Here is a 23,620-nt window from a genome sequence, read left to right as displayed (position 1 = left end):
TCATGATGATGATATTAATAATCACTCAGAAAATAATACACGACTGGTATTCAAATAAATGCAATAATTCATATGTTTATTTATTTCAATATTGCAAAATACAAGTTCTGCTAACAACCCCATGGGCTTAATAATGATACAAGTGTATAATTATACAAAACTTATGACTCTGTGAAGACATTCATCGTTTGTAAAAAGAAATATCTGTCTACAATATCAAACTTTATGTGACAACAAAAATGTATGGACATGATGATGTATATCACTACCTTAACTGGTCATATATCGCTACCATATCCAACTTTGTTGTCAAATAGTTTGATAGTGTAGACAGAGCTTTAGTCGATTAAATTATAAATATTATAGATAATATTACACAATGCCAATTAGAAGGCAAACTTGATGGAATGTCTTGGTTGGACCAAAGTTTACATTTTGATTCTAAAATACCTATTACCGGTAAGCTACAAAAATATACTTTTCTGAATCTTATTTTTTAAAGCTACTGCCTGAAACTACTATTATTGTGGTTCAAACTAATTATTAATTAATTTCAATAACAGTACATTTGCGAGGTAAGTTTTAAATAAAAATGAATACTTTGATTTTCAATTAATCAAATATTGTTTTTAATAATTATAGAAAATAGAAAAGTAATGACAAAACATAATATTTTTTGATTAGAAATCATAACACTATACTTTAATTAAGCATAAGTAATCACGACGCATTGTTATCGCGCATTTGCATAGAAATCACGGTGTGATGGAAGTACCAGTTGAACATTCTATACCAGTTGTTATTTCGTTGCATTTATTTAAGTTAAGTTTAACCAGTTTTTCAACTTTTAATACAAGTCCTTATGTGTGCATTGTCTACTGAAAAACTTTCGCGGGCATGTTTTAGTGTTTACTATGAGAGATAACCGGAACTGGAATACTGAACAAGATAGACCCATTCCACCATGATAGGCATAATAGAGCCGTTATCAAGCGTTCGTAACACGTATATCACTGAAACATCTTCCACATGCCTCGAAGCACGGATCACAACATGTCCTCACACAAGCTCCATAGATGATCTTGATAGACTTCAACCAGACCATGTACATACTGATGCAAGGAGTGATGACCCAGATGTGAAGAAACGAGAGGTAGGCAAACTCACATCCCCAGAAGAAGGCATAAGGAACGCCGTAACAAAGTGCCAATAAGGTGTAGGCGATGTCTCTTGAGCAGGTAAAGCATTTGTGAGCTAGCTTCCATACACACTGCGGACTGTGGACACCATCGGGTTCAGCAATTACGTCTTCAAATCCAACCTAGTGAAAAAAGGATAATATCGGTGGTTCAATTTAAAACAGATTTATATTTAAAATAGAACATTGGTATAAATGCAAAATGTAAAGAAAATATGTTTTTAATTTCATTCAACTACTGGTTGTCATAAAAATTTAGATTTTTGCTGATGTACAAAGAATTTATTCTCTAAATTAATTTAAACGTTACAATGTGCATAGGTATTTTATTGATTGATCTCTTACAATTGTATAATGATCAAATCTTTTGAATAAATGGAATACTTAATAATTTATATTTTTACAGAGTAAAAACAGCAATTCCGGTTGCAAAGTAAGGTTATTATTGAAATGATGTGAAAACAATGATAGATAAGCCTAATGTAAGAGAGTGAATCTTATAAAACAGAAATAAAAAAGAAAGTCATCACAATACGCATAGACATCACGAGAGAGGCAAGAAAATATATATGTTGCTAAGTTAATCATTTAAACAATTTAAGGAAGATTTTCTGTTGAAAAGTTGTGGAATGATATTCCTGATGATTTAATGTTTTTAACAAAAACCAAATAAAAAAAATTGAAGATTATTATTTATTTATTGTTATGTTTATAAACGAGAATTATATATTTGAGAGAAAACACAATCTATTTATACAGTATTAAGTTTAGAAAGGTTGCCCTTATAGATTCAACTATTTTCAACGTTTTCAAAGGGGAAACAATTATCATCATTAAAATAATAAAGATAAATTATCTAGAACTTACCTGGACATGAGAGTTAATGCTGCTTGGGTCTCTGTTGACCATGTCAATCTCTCCTGGTTCCATTTTGAAGGTATATCTACTTCTACGTGAAATATAATTATCTAATTGTTCGGGGAGCTATGCCGATTCTGATGTTGAGGTTGCAAAATCGTCTTGCGTGTGTTCTTAAATCAACCAGCGTCGTAACTATGCTCGCGGTGACAAATCGATGGAACATTCCATTAATTGAAAATTAAAAACTGTGGAAGCTTATTCTTGTAGTACATACAATTAAATACGATAAACATGTTTCATTGATATGAGTTAATGTCTTTAAAATTCTAGCCAAAAAACGACGAAAAATTATTATTTTAAACGTTTCTTTGAAACAATGTTGAAAAACAATTAATCGAACAGACTAGATTAACACGTTAGATGCGATACAATACTGTACGTTGTTATGGTTACCCATTATGCTTACAAATTACCGGCCACTTATTGTATTCAATCAGTGGAAACTTATCATATCATTTGTACACTGTGTGCAATTACTGACAATGGTAAATGCATAACCGCAATAAAGTTGTTAAAAAAAGACAGAAAAAATATGTTGATTCAAACTAACAATTATAACGAACCAATGTATAGGCCTAGTTACTTTTTTTTTCAATCAAAAAAATATTGAATGAAACAAATATATTAAAGGATAATTTTATTAACCTACAGGAAAAGAACAGCCAAAAAACTTGAACGTTTAAAAACACAGTGTGGTAATAACCCCATTACGTGGACACCGTTGGGGCTCGCCGTATAAATCTCCCTTCGGTCCCTTAATGGAAAGTGTTTATTAAATAGAAGTGTCCCTTTAATAAGAGTGTCCTTTTAATATGAGTGTCCATTTAATAGGAGTGTCCCTTTAAACAGAGTATCCCTTTAATAGGAGTGTCCCTTTAATAAAAGTTTCCATTCAATAAGAATGTTCCTTTCCTTTAGAAGTGTCCCTTAATAGAAGTGTCCCTTTAATATGGGTGTCCCTTTAATAGACAAGAAAATAAATATGAAAAATCCAAATTAATCGCGTAATGTATAACAGAAATATTTATTTAAATGAATTAATAAGTTTTGCTAAAGTCTTGATGCAATGTAGATGGAAAACAATCTCAAATAAATGTAACCACGCGCGCTCATGATAATAAAAAAATGTACAGAGAATAACATCCCAACAGCAATGGAAGAAATGTTGATATTCAGGACCCTCTTAAATGATATTAAAATACACATTAAAATAATATAATGTATTTATAATAAGTAAATTTAAGCTGAAAAGATGACAATGATGTGGCTGGATCTCAATAGAGATACAAAATAAAATAAGCAAAAAGCATCAGCTATATTATTTGATTTCATTATAAAATAATAAATAAAAAGATAATCCTAATAGAAAACAAAATGGGAGGAGGGGGTGGAGGCGAATAATATTAATCATTTTAGTATTAATAGTAAACTATGATTTGATTATGTACCGGTAATCAAATGTTATGTGTTTGATGAACCCGAGAATTTTGTCAAGGTTTTTCGATTCTTACAAGTTATGCTAATACTGCTTCGCTTTATGTTTTGAGACACTTGGACACATACTTACTATCTGTACGTAGAAAAAAATCATTTGTTGATATTCAGTTTCCACGACTACCACTTTCAATCGATATTATAGTACGCAAATCTTATTATCACTGTAGCCAATAATATGCCCATTCAGTCTTAACATTCTATTGTGACCATTTCCGAGTATCACAATGGGTAAGGTGAGATAAAAAGTAGTTGTAACGCAACTAGGCGTTTTACTTATTAAAAACGCGTTATGCAATTCTGTGTAAAACGCAATAATAGTGTTTGAGGGTTACCATAGTGAGAAAAGTGTAAATCGTAAACATTATTGTGAAAGGCTGCGACGTGCTGAAAATACAATAAGCAGTTGTAACGCAAATAGGCGTTTTACTTATTAAAAACGGGTTATATAATTCTGTGGAAAACGCAATAATAGTGTTTGAGGGTTACCATAGTGAGAAAAGTGTAAAATCGTAAACATTATTGTGAAAGGCTGCGACGTGCTAAAAATACAAAAAGTAGTTGTAACGCAACTAGGCGTTTTATTTATTAAAAACGGGTAATGCAATTCTGTGGAAAACGCAATAATAGTATTTGAAGGTTACCATTACCATAGTGAGAAACATTATTGTGAAAGGCTATGACGTGCTAAAAATACAAAAAGTAGTTGTAACGCATCTAGGCGTTTTAATTATTAAAAACGCGTTATGCAATTCTGTGTAAAACGCAATAATAGTGTTTGAGGGTTACCATAGTGAGAAAACTGTAAATCGTAAACATTATTGTGAAAGGCTGCGACGTGCTAAAAATACAAAAAGTAGTTGTAACGCATCTAGGCGTTTTAATTATTAAAAACGCATTATGCAATTCTGTGTAAAACGCAATAATAGTGTTTGATGGTTACCATAGTGAGAAAACTGTAAATCGTAAACATTATTGTGAAAGGCTGCGACGTGCTAAAAATACAAAAAGTAGGCCTAGTTGTAACGCAACTAGGCGTTTTATTTATTAAAAACGGGTAATGCAATTCTGTGGAAAACGCAATAATAGTGTTTGAAGGTTACCATTACCATAGTGAGAAACATTGTGAAAGGCTATGACGTGTTAAAAATACAAAAAGTAGTTGTAACGCATCTAGGCGTTTTAATTATTAAAAACGCGTTATGTGATTCTGTGTAAAACGCAATAATAGTGTTTGAGGGTTACCACAGTGAAGAAAGTGTAAAATCATAAACATTATTGTGAAAGGCTGCGACGTGTTGAAAACACTTGACCTTGCCAGAAATGCTGTGAACTTTTTAAATAATAATATTGATCGAATGTGTAATGTTAAACATAAGTCAATTAATTCAATGAACGACTTTATTAAGACATAATTAAGGAGCGTAGACATGCATATGCCTTTAATATTTAGGCTTAACACACGATAACGAGTATTTTCATTTAAAATGTCGTTTAGTTATTATTATCAACTTTACCTTTAACAAAATATAAAGAGTAGGCCTGCAGTTTTAATTTACTTGGTAAAACAATAAGTGAATATTCAACACAGTTGATTTTTTTCTCCTTCTTTTTATTCGATTGGGCTGCTTGAAATTAGCCATTATTAAATTAGCGCATTTACATGGATTTTTTTTATAGTTACAGATAATCGCAGAAACAGAAATTCGGCGATTAAAGCTACCTTTTACACTCTTTCTGTTTCACGTAATGGAAGACGGCGTCGTATGTTAAATAATTAAAAATCATTATAGAGAATTGAACGATATACTCGATTAACATCGAAGAATTCATTGACATCGAATTATTGTTTTCCGTTTGAGTCCACATAAAGTCTTGATGATTTTAGATATGTGGTAGATATGTGGTAGATATGTAGTAGATAATGTATATATAATATAAATTCGCCAAGGCATACATACACAAGAGACAGAACACAAAACACAAACACCATATGCATCTTGTTTACATTTAATGTATTAATTATTTATTTATTTTTTAATATCAATTCTATAAAACAAAAATATCAAATGTCTATTAGGTTAAGAAATATATTATGCTAAGGAAAATATACAAACATAATGCCTATAAAATACATAACTTAATACGAGTTTCTAGAACATAAATTTAATCATTTAAATAAATATGAGAACAATGTACTTTCAATATCGTACAGTAACTATGGCAACTAAAGGAGACAACGATATTGGCAATGAGAAGTAAAAAAACACGATATTTCAATGAGTAACGTGGTAGTTATTTATCAAGTTTAAACATTACAAAACAAAATAATTATATTAAACCCGCATCAATATTCGAAAATTATATAAACTAATTTGTTTTCCTCTTCTAATAAACATGTGTTCACACGTGCCACAAATCTTGCAAATGTACCATATGAAATATAAGAAATGCTTACATGGCGCGTACGTGTGAATCGGGTATAAAATTAAAACTAAAATAAAGCATTACATACAGAATGTGTAAATAATAGTTTGACCAGTGAATAGTAAAATCATCAATTTAACTATTCACTGGTTGGACATTTAACGAATGGTCGCATCAGTAAAATAGTATAAGCTAATCGAAAAGATCGAATCAGGAAGGCATAGGAGAGAATACATCTCTCACTTGAATAACATTCATAAATTTGAACTCTGTGGAGATTCGAGGTAGTAGACTAGCAATGAAGATATGTATTGGAAAATTGTTTGGCAAGCATGGCTATGATTTATTACCGGAAGATAACATTTTGTGTCATATAGTGATTAAAAAATTAATGATTTTTTTCATTTTTCAACAAAAGGTTATCTACGTAATCACTTTACTTTAATGGACATATAAGCGAGCTAGATGAATTACTTGGTAATGTTGCATGATTTTTATCCACTGAAATGTCACTTAAAAACATAAACTTAACTACAGTATCGATGTAGGCCATTAAGCTTAAGTGTAGTTCAATCCATTGTTTTTCGGAAACATTTTCTGCAGATGGAAGGTCGACAGACAACCACGGTTTGCGCTAGAGTTTGGAGAATTACCGGGCAAGTGTTGGCTTAGCTACAGTAGGAACGGAGAATATTGAATCAGTTATGTCTGGTAAACTGTCATCATGCGTTCGTGACCCGTATGTCGCTGAAACATCTCCCACACGCCTCGAAGCACGGATCGCAACATGTCCTCACACAAGCTCCATAGATGATCTTGATAGACTTCAACCAGATCATATACATACTAATGCACGGAGTGATGACCCAGATGTGAAGAAACGAGAGGTAGGCAAACTCACATCCCCAGAAGAAGGCATAAGGAACTCCGTAACAAAGTGCCAATAAGGTGTAGGCGATGTCTCTTGAGCATGTAAAGCACTTATTAGCTAGCTTCCATACACACTGCGGACTGTGGACACCATCGGGTTCAGCAATTACGTCTTCAAATCCAACCTAATAAAAACAAATTATAGAATAATTGAGTACTGAAGATATTGGTAATTATGTTTACAAGATACATCGTTGTATACTAGTCAGAATAACAGTTAGCCATATGCATCATGCACGTTTTCGGGTTCTCGGACATTAAAGGCAGTTACTACATAACATTTTCATATTTCATTTTTCCAATTTAAAATCATTATTAAATCTTGCTGAAACAGTATTGGTAATGAATTTAGATAGCGGTACAATTTAATTCTCGATGGAACCTTTCTGGCCATTCACATAAAATGTCACTGTATATTACATGTAGGCCTAATTACATAGATAGTTTATAATTAATATATAAGTATTATTATTAACAGAAGAAATAGCAACCAAACATTAAACTACAACGTATTGCTGAAAAGCAAAAATGACAAGGCAGGTGGTGGTTACCAAGCAGATTTTATTTTATAGTTTACCATAGCAACGGTAAACTGAATTGTATATAACTTACCTGGACATGAGCGTTGATACTGCTCGGGTCTCTGTTGACCATATCAATTTCACCTGGATCCATTTTGTTACTTTCTTTTCACGTTACAAAAATTAAAACTTAAAGTAAACACTCTTCGTTTGTGGGGGATTTGTTGATGTATCAATGTTCAGCGTTGATATAGTTGTGCCATAAACAAAAATGTGTTTCTTTGTAACTACGTTTGCGATGAAAGAATCGATGGAATATTCCATTAATCTGGAACCACAAAGAATTAACCTCGAACAGCTCAAAGCTTTGTACTTTCAAAACGCCCTATTGTTTTTATTATTGAGAAAATACGGTAGACAAATTGTTGGGAAAAAAAATCAATACTTTCTAATCGTTTCTTAAATGTTAAAACATTTTTCTTATTTAAAAAAATAATCGAACAGATCTAGGCAGACCTCATAGTGTACTGTAGTTCCAATTCAATGCTTTGTGTTACCATGGTGAACAATTGTCAAAATAAACACTGAATCGGTTAATCCCTTCCCTTGCTTAATCAATCGTATATAAATTATTTTGTCAAGTAGGCCTACTGTATTATAAAAATTAGGAATACTTACATCGAACCCGGATGTGAATTCCAGGTAGATTTAGGTTCCTATTTGCATTGCATAATGTTCATTCATTAATTTACTTTTTTGTAAAAAAAAAAAACAATCTTGCTTAAATAAAAACTCATAGAAGATACTAATTAAATGTGGTTCTTATTTTTTGTCTAATTTCAATTTATTAATTTACTTTTTTGTAAACAAAACAACATCTTTTCTTTAATAAAACATATAGAAACCTATGACAACAGCCGGTACCAATGACCAATCAACACAATGAATTTACTTTCGTTACAACTTGACGACAATCGAGTTTTTAATAGTGCAGCCAATGTAGAAAATCCAATAGAAAAGGAGGTATAATGGGAACCCTATCCAAACTATTCTACTGCACAGTTACTGCAGTAACTATATTGTATACTAATATGTATATTGAGTAACTCCTGTTTATGCATGGCGTATACTCCATGGTTTATTAAATAGCTTTAGTAGACATTGATATCAATATCAATAACGTTCATATTTTCATTTATTCATTTATTCAAATTTTTCTTTATACAAAAAAAATATCGCTTTTTAAACTTTCATCATCACTTTACATATGTCAATGTATATTGCATTTAATTTAACTTTAATTTCATAAATGCCTGTTTTCCACATGGCAAATTTATTCGTGCGAATTTTTCTTTAATATTGAGGATACACCACCAACATTAAATACAATAGCTTTGTGGATGGATTTAATAATATCTCTATGATTTCATATTATATTTTATTTTTTTGTTTATTATACAAATATTGTTTAATATTATATACACTGTTATTGTATTTGTTAATTTTCAATATTATTTACATTTCCAACAAATATATTTAATTAATTTACCAATGAAAGTAATCATATTATTGTGTATTGTATTGTACACTATGATAAGGAAAATTATAGGTAAGGTATGTGTGGGTTATAGCAATTTTTCTAACTTACAAGTTGCATTGAAACATGTTAAAAGCAAAAAGATATTTGAATCTTTGGTTGAAATATTAATCTAAGATTTTTGCTACACCACACGTCTATTAAACCCTGTTTCCACACGGGTCAACAAATTATGCAGAAAATCCTTTATATATAAATTTGCCAACTTTTTAAACTCTGAAGACAATCAGAATACACTACAGTTACTGTGTCTTTATATAAAAAAAAAATTATGTGTCCACTAAAATAAAAGTTATATTTGTAATTAAAATGTTATATTGTTTACACGTTTGCAAATAAACACTAGTAAAGGAACGTTTAATAATAATATAATAATATCCTGGATTTATATTTATTATTATATTTCCTGATCAAACACATACGGAAACATACTCCCATGATGCAGCTAGTAATCAGCGCAAAGTTGTGTCTTGATCTAACCAGGTTCCCATTTATACACCTGGGTGGAGAGAGTCAAACGCAAGTAAAGTATCTTGTCTAAGGATACAAGCAATGCAGCGAGAGTTGGATTCCGACCTCAATCTCACAATCAGTAGTCGAACATCCAACACACTGCACCACACGCCCTTACAGGTGACACCTTGCGGGTGACACCATGTGTTTCGAAAAAGAAATAAAGAATCGTTGTGAAGCTCTGACTACACTATCAAACTAGTTTGACAAAGACGTGTGACGTACCAACATGTTAGTGATATGACCTAATATGGCATCATCATGTCCATATATGGACACATCACATTTTTTTGTCACATAAAGTTCTGAAGAAAAAAAAGTTGTAGCATAATAACCAATTACTTTATTTCATTTTGAAAACACACGGTGCACCGCAAACCAAACGTTACTAAAATATTATCACTATCTTAGTTTCTTTCATTCTCAAGTGGCGAAACCATTGCCAGCTCAGAAATGATGTTTTCATATATTTTAATCCCTTTAAGGAATATCTCCTCATTGAGGAACTCGTTGTGATCGTGTAAAAGAATCGGTGTGTTATTCATTGGCGAGAACCCGAGACAAGGAAAACCAGCGGCTCGTAGATAACGGCTGTCAGTCGCAGCTGGAAAAATCTCCGTTTCCAACTTCATGTTCCTTAAAAAATATTAAACATTTATACTCTCAAAGTAATAAAAACCATACTACATACACTGTAAAAGTGATTTTAAAAATGACAAAAAATGTTGCCATTTAAAGCCACATATTGTCACACATTACAAACAGATTATGCCTTGTTTGAACAAAATGGCTTTATTATTTTTTTTTTTTTGCACTGCAACGTGTTCACACACAGTAGAGGGTCATGGAATGGTGTTCATTTCCACTATACAACCGACATGCTTATGTAATTGGTTAATATTACTATACATCAGTGCTTTTGACTCTGTTATAACTCTGATGCGTTTCAGATGTACAGTACATCCAATGTAACCTTAGGTTTCATAATGTAATTCCCACAAAAACAAGTGTTTCTTAAAAAACTTAAACGTGCAATTCAATTAATATGACAAGCAAAGGAATGTCTAAACTGTCGATTGTCATCGTTCAAATCGCTTGCATTGCGTTTACATCCTATATCTGAATGATGGTGGTGGTGTATTGGAATGCTCCAACTTGGGGGCTGGGCTTATGGAATGTACGATTGTCTAATAGGTGATTTTTTTTAATGTATTTTAATTGTAGCGCTATTTTTTGAGAGAATTGGTCAATGTTGGTTTATCCAGGTAAGCTTGGCACAAAATAGACAAATAATTAAAACTTACATGTTATCACAAGCCTTGCTAAATGCCCTCCACCATGGACTCTCTTCATTTACAGATGTTAAATTTTGACATGTATGTTTCTGTATATTCATCAAAATATAGAATATGTATCTTTTCTTTATACAATATTATTATTATTGACAATTTTGGTAAAAGACCAATTGACGGTTTGACTTAATATTAGAGTTCTACCAAAAACAAAATGCTCCCAATTCTGTCAGATTACCCATTTTGGGAACATTTATTTTATTAGATTTTAATACAGATACCATGTTTCACAGCAAAATTAAATATTCATCCTATTTACTCACCTGTATATATTCAATGCGTACACCTTCACCAGCGTCCTCTACCCACTTGTTCATTTTCTTCTCAAATTCCTAAAAATATATATATATATGCAGTATAATTTAAAAAAAAAAAATGAATTTGAGCAAGCTTCATGAGTGAGTCTTATCCTAAACAAGTTGGCCTCATGCTGGTTGAGCGAGCCTCATACAGGATAAGTGATTATCATATGACATGAGTGAGCCTCAAAGCAGAAGAGTCATCCTACATGAGTGAACATTGATCAAGTCTCATGCCACATGAAATAGCATCACATCTCACATCGCATGAGTGAGTCTCACATCACATGAGTGAGTCTCACATCACATGAGTGAGTCTCACATCACATGAGTGAGTCTCACATCACATGAGTGAGTCTTACATCACATGAGCGAATCTCAGTACATCACATGAATAATCCTCATACTACATGAGTTAGCCTCATACCACATGAGTGAACCTCACACTAGATGAGTTGACCTTACAACGCATTAGTGAGCTTCATGCTAGATGAGTTGGCCTGAGGCTGGATGAGCAAGCCTCAAATAGGATGAGTGAATCTCACAACACATGAGTGAGTCCCAAGCTGGATGAGTGAGCCTCGTCATGCTAGATAGGTGAATCTCATAACATATGGGCGAGTCTCATTCTAGATGAGTTGGTCATAAGCTCGATGAGCAAGCCTCAAACAGGATGAGTGAGTCTCAAACTACATGAGTGAGCCTCACATAAGATGAGTTAACCTCACACCAAATGAGTACAGGGTACAACTATTTTATTATGTTTTAATACCTACCTCAAGATCAACTGACGGTGGGATACGAATATCAAACGTTGCTTTAAACTGCTGCGGTACAACATTACAAGCCTCGCCTCCCTAATTAAAAAAAAAAGATAAAATATTTTATTTATTTCAATAACACACAGTACAAATATAGATAAAAAAAGAAACAAAAAACGCAATCATTGGTGGTAGGCCTAAGTGGTTTGTACGCATGTGTTCTGCTGGATCGCAGCATTTGGTGCTATAAAGAGCTATCTTAAATTTGACACCGACAAAAATCCTACCTCAAGAACAGTTAAATTTACTGTGGTAACGTCGCCTAAAGTCTTACATGTCTTCGGTGTTTTAACAGATTCAAGTCTAAAAATAACAATACAAAGTCTTTGTTTTTTTTTGTTTTTTGTTATTACTAAAAATATATTCATTTCATAATATTCATAACTTAACTTATACAGTATACATCTCTTTAAATGTTAAGTAAGTCTCTGTTGAAAGAATTATGTTGGTGATGTAGCAAAATTGGTTTGCCTTAAAAGACAACTTGAACGAGGACCATATTTTAACATCGTATTAGGAATGTATATATGATTTCAGAATCATCTCGAGATTAAGGATATTGCCACACAGGTCAAGTTCAATATTGAATATCGAAACGTGGCAGGCTGAAGGCGCTTGACCTTTGACAAGATCGCCTAATTTTTTAGTTTTAACTTTACAATACTTAGTGTTGTATATTCTGGTACAGCCGCTCCATGATCTCTTTGCTTTTCTTCCTTATATCTTTTTTAAGTTATACTAACAATTTTTATTTTATTTTATTATATTTATGTTTTTGCTTTATGTACACGACAACTAACGATCAAATAACAGTTTTTCACATCGCAACTTATACAACGTAATTTTGAAAACTTATACAACGTAATTTTGAAAACTTATACAACGTAATTTTGAAAACTACAACCATTTTTCTATATACATACAACGTACATTTCTAGTCTAACAAAAAATTTTCTAAACTTTCTATTATTTAAAAGTCGAAGATAGCCAGGTCTCGGGTCCATTCTATTGTCGCCACAGATTGATATCTTCATCAGTACTTCTATGAATGGATGATTAGGTGGGAACACGAACGCTAGTTGATCATACCCAGTACCGTTTGATCGTACGATTAATCGGGAAACTACCATACGACATTAAGGATATTGCCACACATGTTTGACGTACAACGATCGGCGTAAATTGCTATGATGTGCATTACAAAAATTATGTCATGAGTTTTCTGGCAAAGTCTGGCAAATCGCGAACATTTCTAGTAAACACACTTTGTAAATAAATCGTAAAAAATATAAATGTTGATTTTTTTTTATTGTTTCTTTTGCTTATCTGGACTCATTAATTAGATTTTGCGATGCATCTGTGACGTCAGAGCAATTTACGGCGACGGATGTACGGCGAACGCGTTCTGCAATATCCTTAATCTCGCGATTGTTCTAAAATCATATGTATATCCCTAATGCGTTTTTAAAATATGGTCCTCGGTCAAGTTGTTCTTTAAAATAAACTATCTCTAAAGAGTACCTTGCTTTCTCCTCCTCCCGAAAACCAAGAAAAGAGTTGAGGACTTTTTGCTGCAATAAAAAAAAAGGAAAATTATTACCGAAAAAAAAATCAGATTTGATCTTGATTCAAACCTTCCATATTTATATACTATGCATTGTGCTAACAAGCAACTTCTCTAGCATGGCCGCTCCCAATACAATAATTTGTTTTTAAATATAGAAATTTAAAAAAAAAACATGTAAAAAGTTGATACAAACCAATTTTTCTGCAGCAGTATTCTCTATGAACCTTGACCCATGACCCACCTTTCCAGTACAGATGACATTTATCCCTAAACAATGAAAGAAATGTAAAAAAATACAACAAATTTACATGTGTATATGTTTGTAATCAATTTTATTAGAACCTCTATTAAGGGAACATATTTGGGACACTAAACACATAAAACTACAGCTTACCACTATTATGGTGACACCCCAAGTAAAATAGACCCTTTGATGTATAAAAAGGTGGTCCCTTAAAAGGGGTGAACCTTGAGTGTGGTTTGGATTTATAATGTATATTTCCTCTCTTGTTTCTATAGATGTCCCCTGAATAGAGTTGTCTAAAAGGAAGGGTTCTACCACATACAGTATGTTACTTGCATAGCTCATGTGTCTATTTAAATTAATATGCATATTTTACTACACAGGTTGAAGGCATATAAATTAATAATAATAATAATACAAATTTGTAATGCGCTAATTCCAGCAGTAAGTGATCAAAGGCGCGAGAGAGAGTTTCAATTTGAAAGAAAAAGATGAGTATTCAAGGCAGATTTAAAGGCGATAGTAGAAGAACATGATCTAATAGAGGCGGGTAGGTCATTCCAAAAGCAAGAGACAGCACAAGTAAAGGTGCTTAGGACATACGTTTTTTTTTAATTATTCATGTTAAGATTGCGAAATGTCCACTAATAAATACTAAAGCAGCCACTAAGCAAATCAAACTTACACCATGGATTTCTCTCCCCGTAGAACACAGTAAACGCATCAGTGGGATTCGCAAGTCCTAAAAACATATACAAATTATTTGAATAATAATAGCAATTAACTACAGTAAAACCTCAATTAAGGGGACACATAAAGTATACACATAATAGGGTGTCACTGCTAAACAACAAACAAATACAACTAAATAAACAGTAATTGTTCTGGACTCGAGAAATTGAAAATTGAAAATATAGAATGCTGTCATAGCATATGACATAATATATATATTATAAGTATTATGATAACCCATTTTTTTAAAATTATTATAAACGATATAAATGAATATAATTACTATTATTTTTTGTGATGGAAAAATAATATGGTCCCCTTAATAGGGGTTGAATCAACTATTTTGCACATCTTTAATAGGGGCGTCCTCTGACTAGGGTGTATTGCACACTCGTTTTGTGATAAAGTGTCCCTTTAATAGGGATGTCCCAAGAAGGGTGGGGGGGGGGATGTGGATTTCCTATATTCACCTTCATCCAAAGCAAATCCTAAATTGAGTTCCTTGAAATCGTCTAGTTTCATAAAATCATCCATTCCATGGACTCCGCCAATTTCCTCATCTGAAAGTGCAAAATACATTCGTTTGTTAATTGCTTATTTCATAAAACGTAGAAATTCACTAATAAAGTTGACATTTTGTCATAGCTTACCAGGCACAAAGGTCATATGGATTGTCCTGCGAAATTTTTTCCCAGAACTTTTTAGATTGCGAATAGCTTCTATATATCTATATAACATGAAAAATGTCAAACAAATAAATAAGATCTTTTGAAAATGTGAAGACCAAAGCTCTGTCTACACTATCAAACTTTAATTTATGCGACAAAAAAATGTGATGTGCCCATATGGGCATGATGTCATATCACTACCATATTTAAGCATATCACTACCATATTTGGGCATGTCACACTTTTTTAATAGTGTAGACAGAACTTTAGGAGGTACTACCAAGGACTTATAACTGTTACCAGGATAAGCAAAATAATAAGCACACAAATGCAGGCACAAAACTCAGCTGAAATGTTATTACTGAGTCACATATACTGTACTACTGTATATTGTACACAAAAAAAATACAAATATAAACGATAATTTAAATAGCTATACTTACTGAATCAAAACTGATTTCATATCCTACAAGCAAAAAAAAACATAAAAATCTTGTCAATTGTATGCAATGCAACACATTGTGAGGTGAATCTCAAAATCATGGCTATAAAATCAGCAAATGTTTAAAGAGTATTTACAGGTACGGACATAAATATAACTTGAGGTCCAGTGTACACATCTGGCTCATGTGGACAGAGTAAACGGAACTACTAGGGTGGGTGCGATGCAACACAGTAGACACATGATAAGCAGTAGTAGTGTAAACACAGTTTATGTTACTAAATTGACATTTTGGTGAATTATTAAACAACTGTGTATGGGCACGTTGGAAGTTATGCTATAAATAAATGAGTTTATGGTTTGTGTTGAAGTGCTCTTGGACAGTGTTGAGAGGGTAACGTTTGTGAGGTGTCTGACATCATGGGAATTTGTTAGAGGGCCATGTCACAATGCTAGTACATCTTTCAGAATAGTACAGTAGATTAGTTCTCCCCAGAGGTGAAAGTGGTTGTATGCAGAATATCTAGTCCACAGCACTTTGAGACAATTATCGATGTAATTATAAAATGTAATTGTATAAAGCACAATATACATATAAATCTAAATCAATTAATGTGAGATAGATTTGTTTATGCAATACCTGAGTACCCCGTCCATATATATCCCCATTGTCCATCTTTTTACCCTCAAATGCATCACACATCCAGCTTTCCTATATACAAAATAAAATAATATCATTGACCACTAAATTAAATAAAAGCACTCAGAAACTGAGTACTTGTCAAAATAATATCAGGGAAAACTATATCTGGAGAGAGAGGGCTCACTACTTAATATTTCAGTCCATGTTAAATAAAAACAGAGGGCGTGCTATTTAATATCTCATATGGAAGATACAGGTAGTCAAATTTTAATAAGTATTTGAGACATGACCAATATATCAATTTTGCTGAAAATCAATAGGCATGTTCTTACCCAAACATTCAGGACGATAACTTCAGCTAAATCAAAAACAAAGCAAGTATACTTTAATTAGTAAAATTCTGAGATTAATGAACAAATTTAATTACGCTTACTGGATACACTGGGACAACATCTGTATGCGAGTTTAAAACCACACTTTTAAGCGATGGATCTGTGCCCTCCCATGTTATAACAACGACCTCTCTACCTGGATGAACCTGTAAACATAGAAAATATGTATGAAATATACAATTAGTAAAAAAAATAAATAGAATATTTATGAGTGCAATGGTACAAATAATTTCATGAGGTGAAAATAGAATAATTTCATCATTCACCAAATGTTATTAGTTTCATAACATATATAATTACAAAAAAATGTACCATTGCACGAATATAAAACATTCATTATATGTTTTATACAACACATATTTTTTTAAGGCGAGGCTAGACCAATGCTTAATTAAACCATGCGAGAAAACAGCAATCCAATTTGGACATAAATGCCTATTATAGACGGCATGATATTACAGGTTGATTTTTGAACACATAGTCAACAGTCTAGCCTCATCATGTCGCGCATTCTGGCTGCTCACTGTGTAACAAGAAAGAAGAACCACATATTATAATAGCATTGCGCATACAGTATACTGAAAAATTGCACTATTCATGATGTAAGAATATCATGTGACCCACAAACTTCCAATCAAATGGCAAGAATTTAGGTGTGTAATATAATAGTTAATACATATATTAATTAATAGAGTTTTCTCAGGACACGAATTGTTGGAAGTCTTGGAATACCGTACCTCAATTACTTTGCATGGAAGTTGAAGTTCACCAGCCATACGTTGTAGAAATTTAACTGCTCCATCTAAAAAAAAAAAAAAACAGTAATAAAATTAGAACATAATAAATACATATTTTATGTTATATTACATGACACTGGGGTTATATACCAGAAGTACAGTAGTCATTATATAAATAATATAAAAACACTGGAAGTATAACTATATGTTATAAAGGTTACTCAACCAGAAGCATACTGTAAGGTCATTATTTATAATATAATTACCTACTGTATAACCAGACAGTGTACCAAGTCATTTATAATAGACTTTGATACTTCTGGTAATTATTTAAATATAATGATGTTCAACAGTTGTACTTCCGGTAAACTCATAGAGATAATATTAAGCAAAAGGCTAGAGGGCGTACTGTGGTGGAAGTGAATGTGAATATTTATGTGGAGAAGTTTTCTACAAGATGGCCTCTGGGCTTCATCGACAATTTTTAAACAGATTATTATTAATTCATGCTATTTTGTGAAGAAACAATAAAAAAAACAAGACAAATATTTAGTTTAAATGTATATATACATATTTGTTAGATACCGTAGCTATTTCGGGAATGACAATGGAAATAATATTAATACTTTATAGAGAAACAAATTATGACAATTTGTATGCGAGAATGGTTTGAGAATACACGAGAGCAGTGATTACGCTTTTTCGACTCTTAGCTCCCTGGCGCCCGAAAGAATCAATCAATCAATCAATCAAAGAAACATTTATTTCTCTTGTCTTTCATAGAAAATAAAAATTAACAGTAAAAATTATTAAAATAAGAGGGGCAACATTCCTAAAAGCAGAGCTTGAATAAGGCAGCCCATAGAAAATGAAAAAAAAAAACAGGACAACACGGGAACCGGAAACAGGACAAAAACAGTAATGAAGACTTTTAGATTCAGGGTACCGAAAAGACTAAATATTAAAACTACAATGAGTGAAAGGATAATTAAACATAACTAGATAAGAGGTGCCGTTTCAATTTAAAAGAAAAACTCTTCTTAGACAAAGCACTTTTTATATTAACTGGTACGTTATCCCAAAGTTTAGGACCAGTGAACTTAATGCTATGTTTAAAAGAAGTAGTTTTGAAAAAAGGAATACGTATTTGATTTGCGCTCCGAGTACTGTGGTTATGAAAATTAAGATTGAAACTAAATAAATCATCAAAGTGTGATGGCAGGATCGAGTTTAGCCATGAATAGAGGAAAACACTTTGTTGAAGATGGTTAATATCCTGAATTTTAAGAAGACCAAATGAAGAAAATAAAGGATTGGAATGGGATAAAGGAGGAGCATTTGCTATGTATCTTACGGTTTTCTTTTGGATCAATAACAGTTTGTTTAAGTAGGACGGGTATGTATTACCCCAAATAATATTACAGTAAGTGAGGTAAGGGAGGATTAGTGAACAGTAAAGAATCCGGAGTATGTTTTGAGGGATGAAAGATGATAATCTATATATGATACCAGAACTTTTGGATATTTTGTTTTCGACTTGAGTAATCTGATGTTTCCAATTTAGCTTACAGTCCAGATAAACACCAAGAAATTTAGTTTTCTCAACAATAGGTATTAATTGATCTTTAATTTTTAGTTTAAAAGTACTAGTATTTAGTGGTATTTGTGAATTTTTGAACACCATACAACAGCACTTCTTTAGATTAACAGAAAGTTTGTTTGCAGAAAAGTATGTTAAAATTTTGGGTAGATTTTCGGTTGATATTTTAAAAAGGGAATCTATATTTTTATCAGTGTAAATAAGGGTTGTGTCATCAGCATACAACAGAAAAGAAAACATATTTGAGGCATTATGGATATCATTATGAATACACATCGTATGCCTAGCGAAATTTGCATGTCTGATTGACATAGATGGACGCGTTTTGCGATTCAAATGCATTGGAGTTGACGATATAGCCTTCAGTCGATTTTTAACTTCAGCGCAGAGATTTCGGGGCCTGTGAAGTCTTCGGGCTTGAATTCACTTGAGTTGCTCCTTGCTTGCGCAACTTTTCAAGTTCATGTGACTTGCTTTGAATAGAATCTTGTCGCTTCGCGTGCAAATATTGAGACAGTGTACACCGGCCTAAATTATCCGTGACTCCTTCCTGCCCTTTCGCACGGCACAGTTTGCGATTATCTCTTAAACCGACCTAGGTCTGGCCCAGTCATCTTGTCATATAGAATAGAGTTAGTTATTATTAACCGTTTTAGTTAGACGTAGCCTAGCCTAGTCTGTCTAGGGCCAGGCTAGTAGTAGGCCGAATACGCAGTAGGCCTAGTGGTACCGGGATCCAGTCAAGTCGCCCCATCGCAAAGTCGCCCCATACAAAGTCGCCCAATACAAAGTCGCCCCATCGCAGTCGCCCCATCGCAAAGTTGCCCCATTACAAAGTCGCTCCAACGCAAAGTCGCCCCAACGCAAAGTCGCCCCATCGCAAAGTCGCCCACGGTTTTATTTCGGTATGATTATGAAGCGCCGCCGCTAGTAGTATGCTGTTTTAATCATATCGGTTGCGTTTGATATCGATTGCGTTGTTTACTTTGGTCGCGCTAAATGTCGTATAGGCCTACATTATAATGTTTATCCTATTATATACATAATTTGTGTTTTAATTTTTATTTTACAGGTTTTAATGGAGTGATGTGCTTTTTAAAAATCATTAAAAAATAGTCCCTTTGTTATTGTTTCAAAGTTCTAAAAAGATTATCCCTGATTTATAGTTTCGAAAATGTTAATTTAATATGATTTTAAAATTAGTTACCAGAGCCACAATTACGAATCTTTCTTCAACCTACGCGTGGATACCAGCTCATTTTTTAGGATAATATATAATAATAATAAATGTATAAATGTGTACAGTAGTATGCCTTTGTATAGATTTACAGTAGTTAAAACAATAACAGTGTTGTAAGAATATGAGTGTATTATAGGCTACTTATTGATCATTTTGCATTTATTGACAAGTTATGTTTCTTAATTTTATAATAACTCAAAATGAAGAAATAAAAAAAAAAAAGGATTTCATCGCCGATATGATTGTTTTACATGCAAGTATTTTAGTAAAATTTAAAACGCTACATTTTGACCATGGAAAAACCATTGTACAGTATCGTGTGCGTGTTTTTTAAAAAGGGGAATCCCCGACGGTCAGCAGAAAGACGTAGCAGCTGTGAGGAAACAGATAGCAGAAGGCGCAGCTCCGATTGGTTTCAGAGAATGTTTCAGATGGCAAGTCGCCTTTTATTCAACAGCACAATGATCATTTTACTGAAGAAATTCTTTTGGTTATAGAACATTCTAATTATCATGCCTAATAAATATCCTCATATCGGGTGTTTATTTAATTTTAAATTAAACAAGACAGTGAAGAGGCACGGATAATACGTAACACGGACGTACGACGAATACACACACGCACGTCATCATTTACGACATATAGTGGTGATATGATGCAATTGTATAATGGATATAATGATGGGATTGCCTTTCCAGGCTTACAATCAATGTTCATTGTAATACTATGTATATAATAGTAAACTGAATGTTTATAAATAAATTGTTTTACGTAATTTGTTGCATATAAAATAAAAGACACAGACGCAGCCTACGTTTCCTATAAAATATTTCACATTTAAATAATTATGTACTGTTAAATGACATTATGCTCCTGGATAATACTATAATCTTAAACTATGTTTACAAATTGTAATTTTTTAAGGCACACATCTTTCTCATCATACTGACCTGTAAAATAAAAACAAAAATCAGTTATTAATATAGGCCTAATAATAATAATAATTATTCATCGACCAAAGTAAAAATAATCTAGATCGTATAACATCATTTTATCACGACCAAAATTAAACGCGACCGATTTCGAACGTGACTGATATCATCGTAAAACTCCGGCGGGGTTTCCCCATCTTCAGATGGTGCGTTGTAGTGCGACAACGGCGGAGTAATTACGGGGGTTTCCCTCTGGTAAGCTAGCACATTAGTGCGACCGCGGAGTGATTAGTCGGTGTTTCCTCTCTGATGATGGGGGTGTGTGCCGATCGTGTGACCTGAGACTACACGTTCCGTGTCATTTTGTGCATCATTGCGAAATTTTACGCACTTGTAAACTATTTTTTAACGTTTTGGGGCGACTTTGAGATAGGGCGAATTTGTGATGGGGCGACTTTGCGATGGGGCGACTTTGCGTTGGGGCGACTGTGCGATGGGGCGACTGTGCGATGGGGCGACTTTGTTTTGGGGCGACTTTGCGATGGGGCGACTGTGTAAGGGGCGACTTTGTATGGGGCGACTTTGCGATGGGGCGACTTGACTAGCATCCGTGGTACACAGTCGCCCCATCGCAAAGTCGCCCCAAAACAAAGTCGCCCCGACACAGTCGCCCCATTGCAAAGTCGCCCCATCGCAATCTAGGCCTAACTAGTCTACCTAGGCCTAGGCCTACTTTTTTAACTAAAAAAAAGGAAACCTAGGGCCTAGGCCCTACTACTACTACTAGGCTAGGCCTAACTAGTAGAAAAGAATTTCTTCAGTAAAATGATCATTGTGCTGTTGAATAAAAGGCGACTCGCCATCTGAAACATTCTCTGAAACCAATCGGAGCTGCGCCTTCTGGTATCTGTTTCCTCACAGCTGCTACGTCTTTCTGCTGACCGTCGGGGATTCCCCTTTTTAAAAAACACGCACACGATACTGTACGATGGTTTTTCCATGGTCAAAATGTAGCGTTTTAATTTTACTAAAATACCTGCAAGTAAAACAATCATATCGGCGATGAAATCCGTTTTTTTTTTATTTCTTTATTTTGAAAAGTCATTATAAAAATAATTAAGACACATAACTTGTCAATAAATGCAAAATGATCAATAAGTAGCCTATAACACTCATTGTCTTACAACACTGTTATTGTTTTAACTACTGTAAATCTATAGGAAGGCCTAGGCTACTACACATTTATACATTTATTATATTATCCTAAAAAATTTGCTGGTATCCACGCGTAGGTTGAAGAAAGATTCGTAATTGTGGCTCTGGTAACTAATTTTAAAATCATATTAAATTAACATTTTCGAAACTATAAATCAGGGATAATCTTTTTAGAACTTTCAAACAAGGGACTATTTTTTTAATGATTTTTAAAAAGCACATCACTCCATTAAAACCTGTAAAATAAAAATTAAAACACAAATTATGTATATAGGATAAACATTATACTGTATACGACATTAGCGCGACCAAAGTAACAACGCAATCGATATCAAACGCAACCAATATGATTAAAACCGTGGGCGACTTTGCGATGGGGCGACTTTGCGTTGGGGCGACTTTGCGATGGGGCGAATTTGCGATGGGGCGACTTTGTAATGGGGCGACTTTGCGATGGGGCGACTGTGCCGGGGCGACTTTGTTTTGGGGCGACTTTGCGATGGGGCGACTTTGTATTGGGCGACTTTGTATGGGGCGACTTTGCGATGGGGCGACTTGACTGGATCCCCTATATAGGCCTATAAAGGGCAAGGCTATAATAGGGCCTACCATAGTCTGGTTCTGGTTGAACAGTTTTAAGACGGAGCACTTCTCTAAAATTTGTTACAGAAGCTTCTTCTGTCTTAACTTTCTTTGTAACAACATGTGTATGATCCGCGATCCTCCGTCGTTGATTATTCATTTTCTACAGACATGCAGCCGCAGCACATAAAGCCTTGCATCAAAGAATATATATCACAAGAATGAGTAATCCGCGATTTTCCCTGTAACAGTAATATTGTCCATGTGGTAGGGCGCCGCCATAAGTGTGGATGTATCTGGGATGTATACAACTTTTTGTGAAGGTTTCAATAATCAAATGCTGGACCACCGGAGTATTTTCCGATGATAAAATTGTTATCAACTACATGCCAACATCATGTTAAATACTATTTGAATATTTAATTGTTCGTTTTATGCAATTTATTTAGTAAAAACTGCCGTATAAACAGTTTGATTTATCAACCGGGCGCTACGATAGCGTGACCGGGCGTGTTGGTGTTTACGCGTTTTCACGAAGGATAGTTTAATAATA

General features: G+C 33.4%; 3 protein-coding genes across 3 annotated transcripts; all 3 read right to left on the bottom strand.

Moving 5' to 3' along the window:
* Positions 1-5: 5 nt before the first annotated feature.
* Positions 6-2,213, bottom strand: LOC140058855 (caveolin-1-like). The gene is made up of 2 exons (XM_072104616.1): positions 2,066-2,213; positions 6-1,321 (listed from the first exon to the last, which is right to left on the bottom strand). The coding sequence occupies exons 1-2, from the start codon at positions 2,126-2,128 to the stop codon at positions 989-991; spliced, it is 396 nt and encodes a 131-aa protein (XP_071960717.1). The 5' UTR covers positions 2,129-2,213; the 3' UTR covers positions 6-988.
* Positions 2,214-5,672: 3,459 nt separating this feature from the next.
* LOC140058693 (caveolin-1-like) lies at positions 5,673-7,769 on the bottom strand. The gene is made up of 2 exons (XM_072104394.1): positions 7,583-7,769; positions 5,673-7,095 (listed from the first exon to the last, which is right to left on the bottom strand). Exons 1-2 carry the CDS (start codon positions 7,643-7,645, stop codon positions 6,763-6,765), a joined length of 396 nt encoding a protein of 131 aa, XP_071960495.1. The 5' UTR covers positions 7,646-7,769; the 3' UTR covers positions 5,673-6,762.
* A 908-nt stretch (positions 7,770-8,677) lies between these two features.
* On the bottom strand, positions 8,678-23,271 carry LOC140058828 (aminoacylase-1-like). The gene is made up of 15 exons (XM_072104580.1): positions 23,095-23,271; positions 17,499-17,563; positions 16,803-16,907; positions 16,367-16,438; positions 15,728-15,750; positions 15,267-15,343; positions 15,087-15,176; positions 14,570-14,626; positions 13,834-13,907; positions 13,595-13,644; positions 12,301-12,376; positions 12,029-12,109; positions 11,217-11,285; positions 10,906-10,985; positions 8,678-10,237 (listed from the first exon to the last, which is right to left on the bottom strand). Exons 1-15 carry the CDS (start codon positions 23,225-23,227, stop codon positions 10,009-10,011), a joined length of 1,281 nt encoding a protein of 426 aa, XP_071960681.1. The 5' UTR covers positions 23,228-23,271; the 3' UTR covers positions 8,678-10,008.
* Between the last annotated feature and the right edge of the window lie 349 nt (positions 23,272-23,620).

Source organism: Antedon mediterranea, chromosome 9, assembly GCF_964355755.1.
Source record: "Antedon mediterranea chromosome 9, ecAntMedi1.1, whole genome shotgun sequence".
Lineage (NCBI taxonomy): Eukaryota > Metazoa > Echinodermata > Crinoidea > Comatulida > Antedonidae > Antedon > Antedon mediterranea.
Note: the sequence above shows the minus strand (reverse complement) of the source record. Positions and strands in the feature narration are given on the sequence as shown.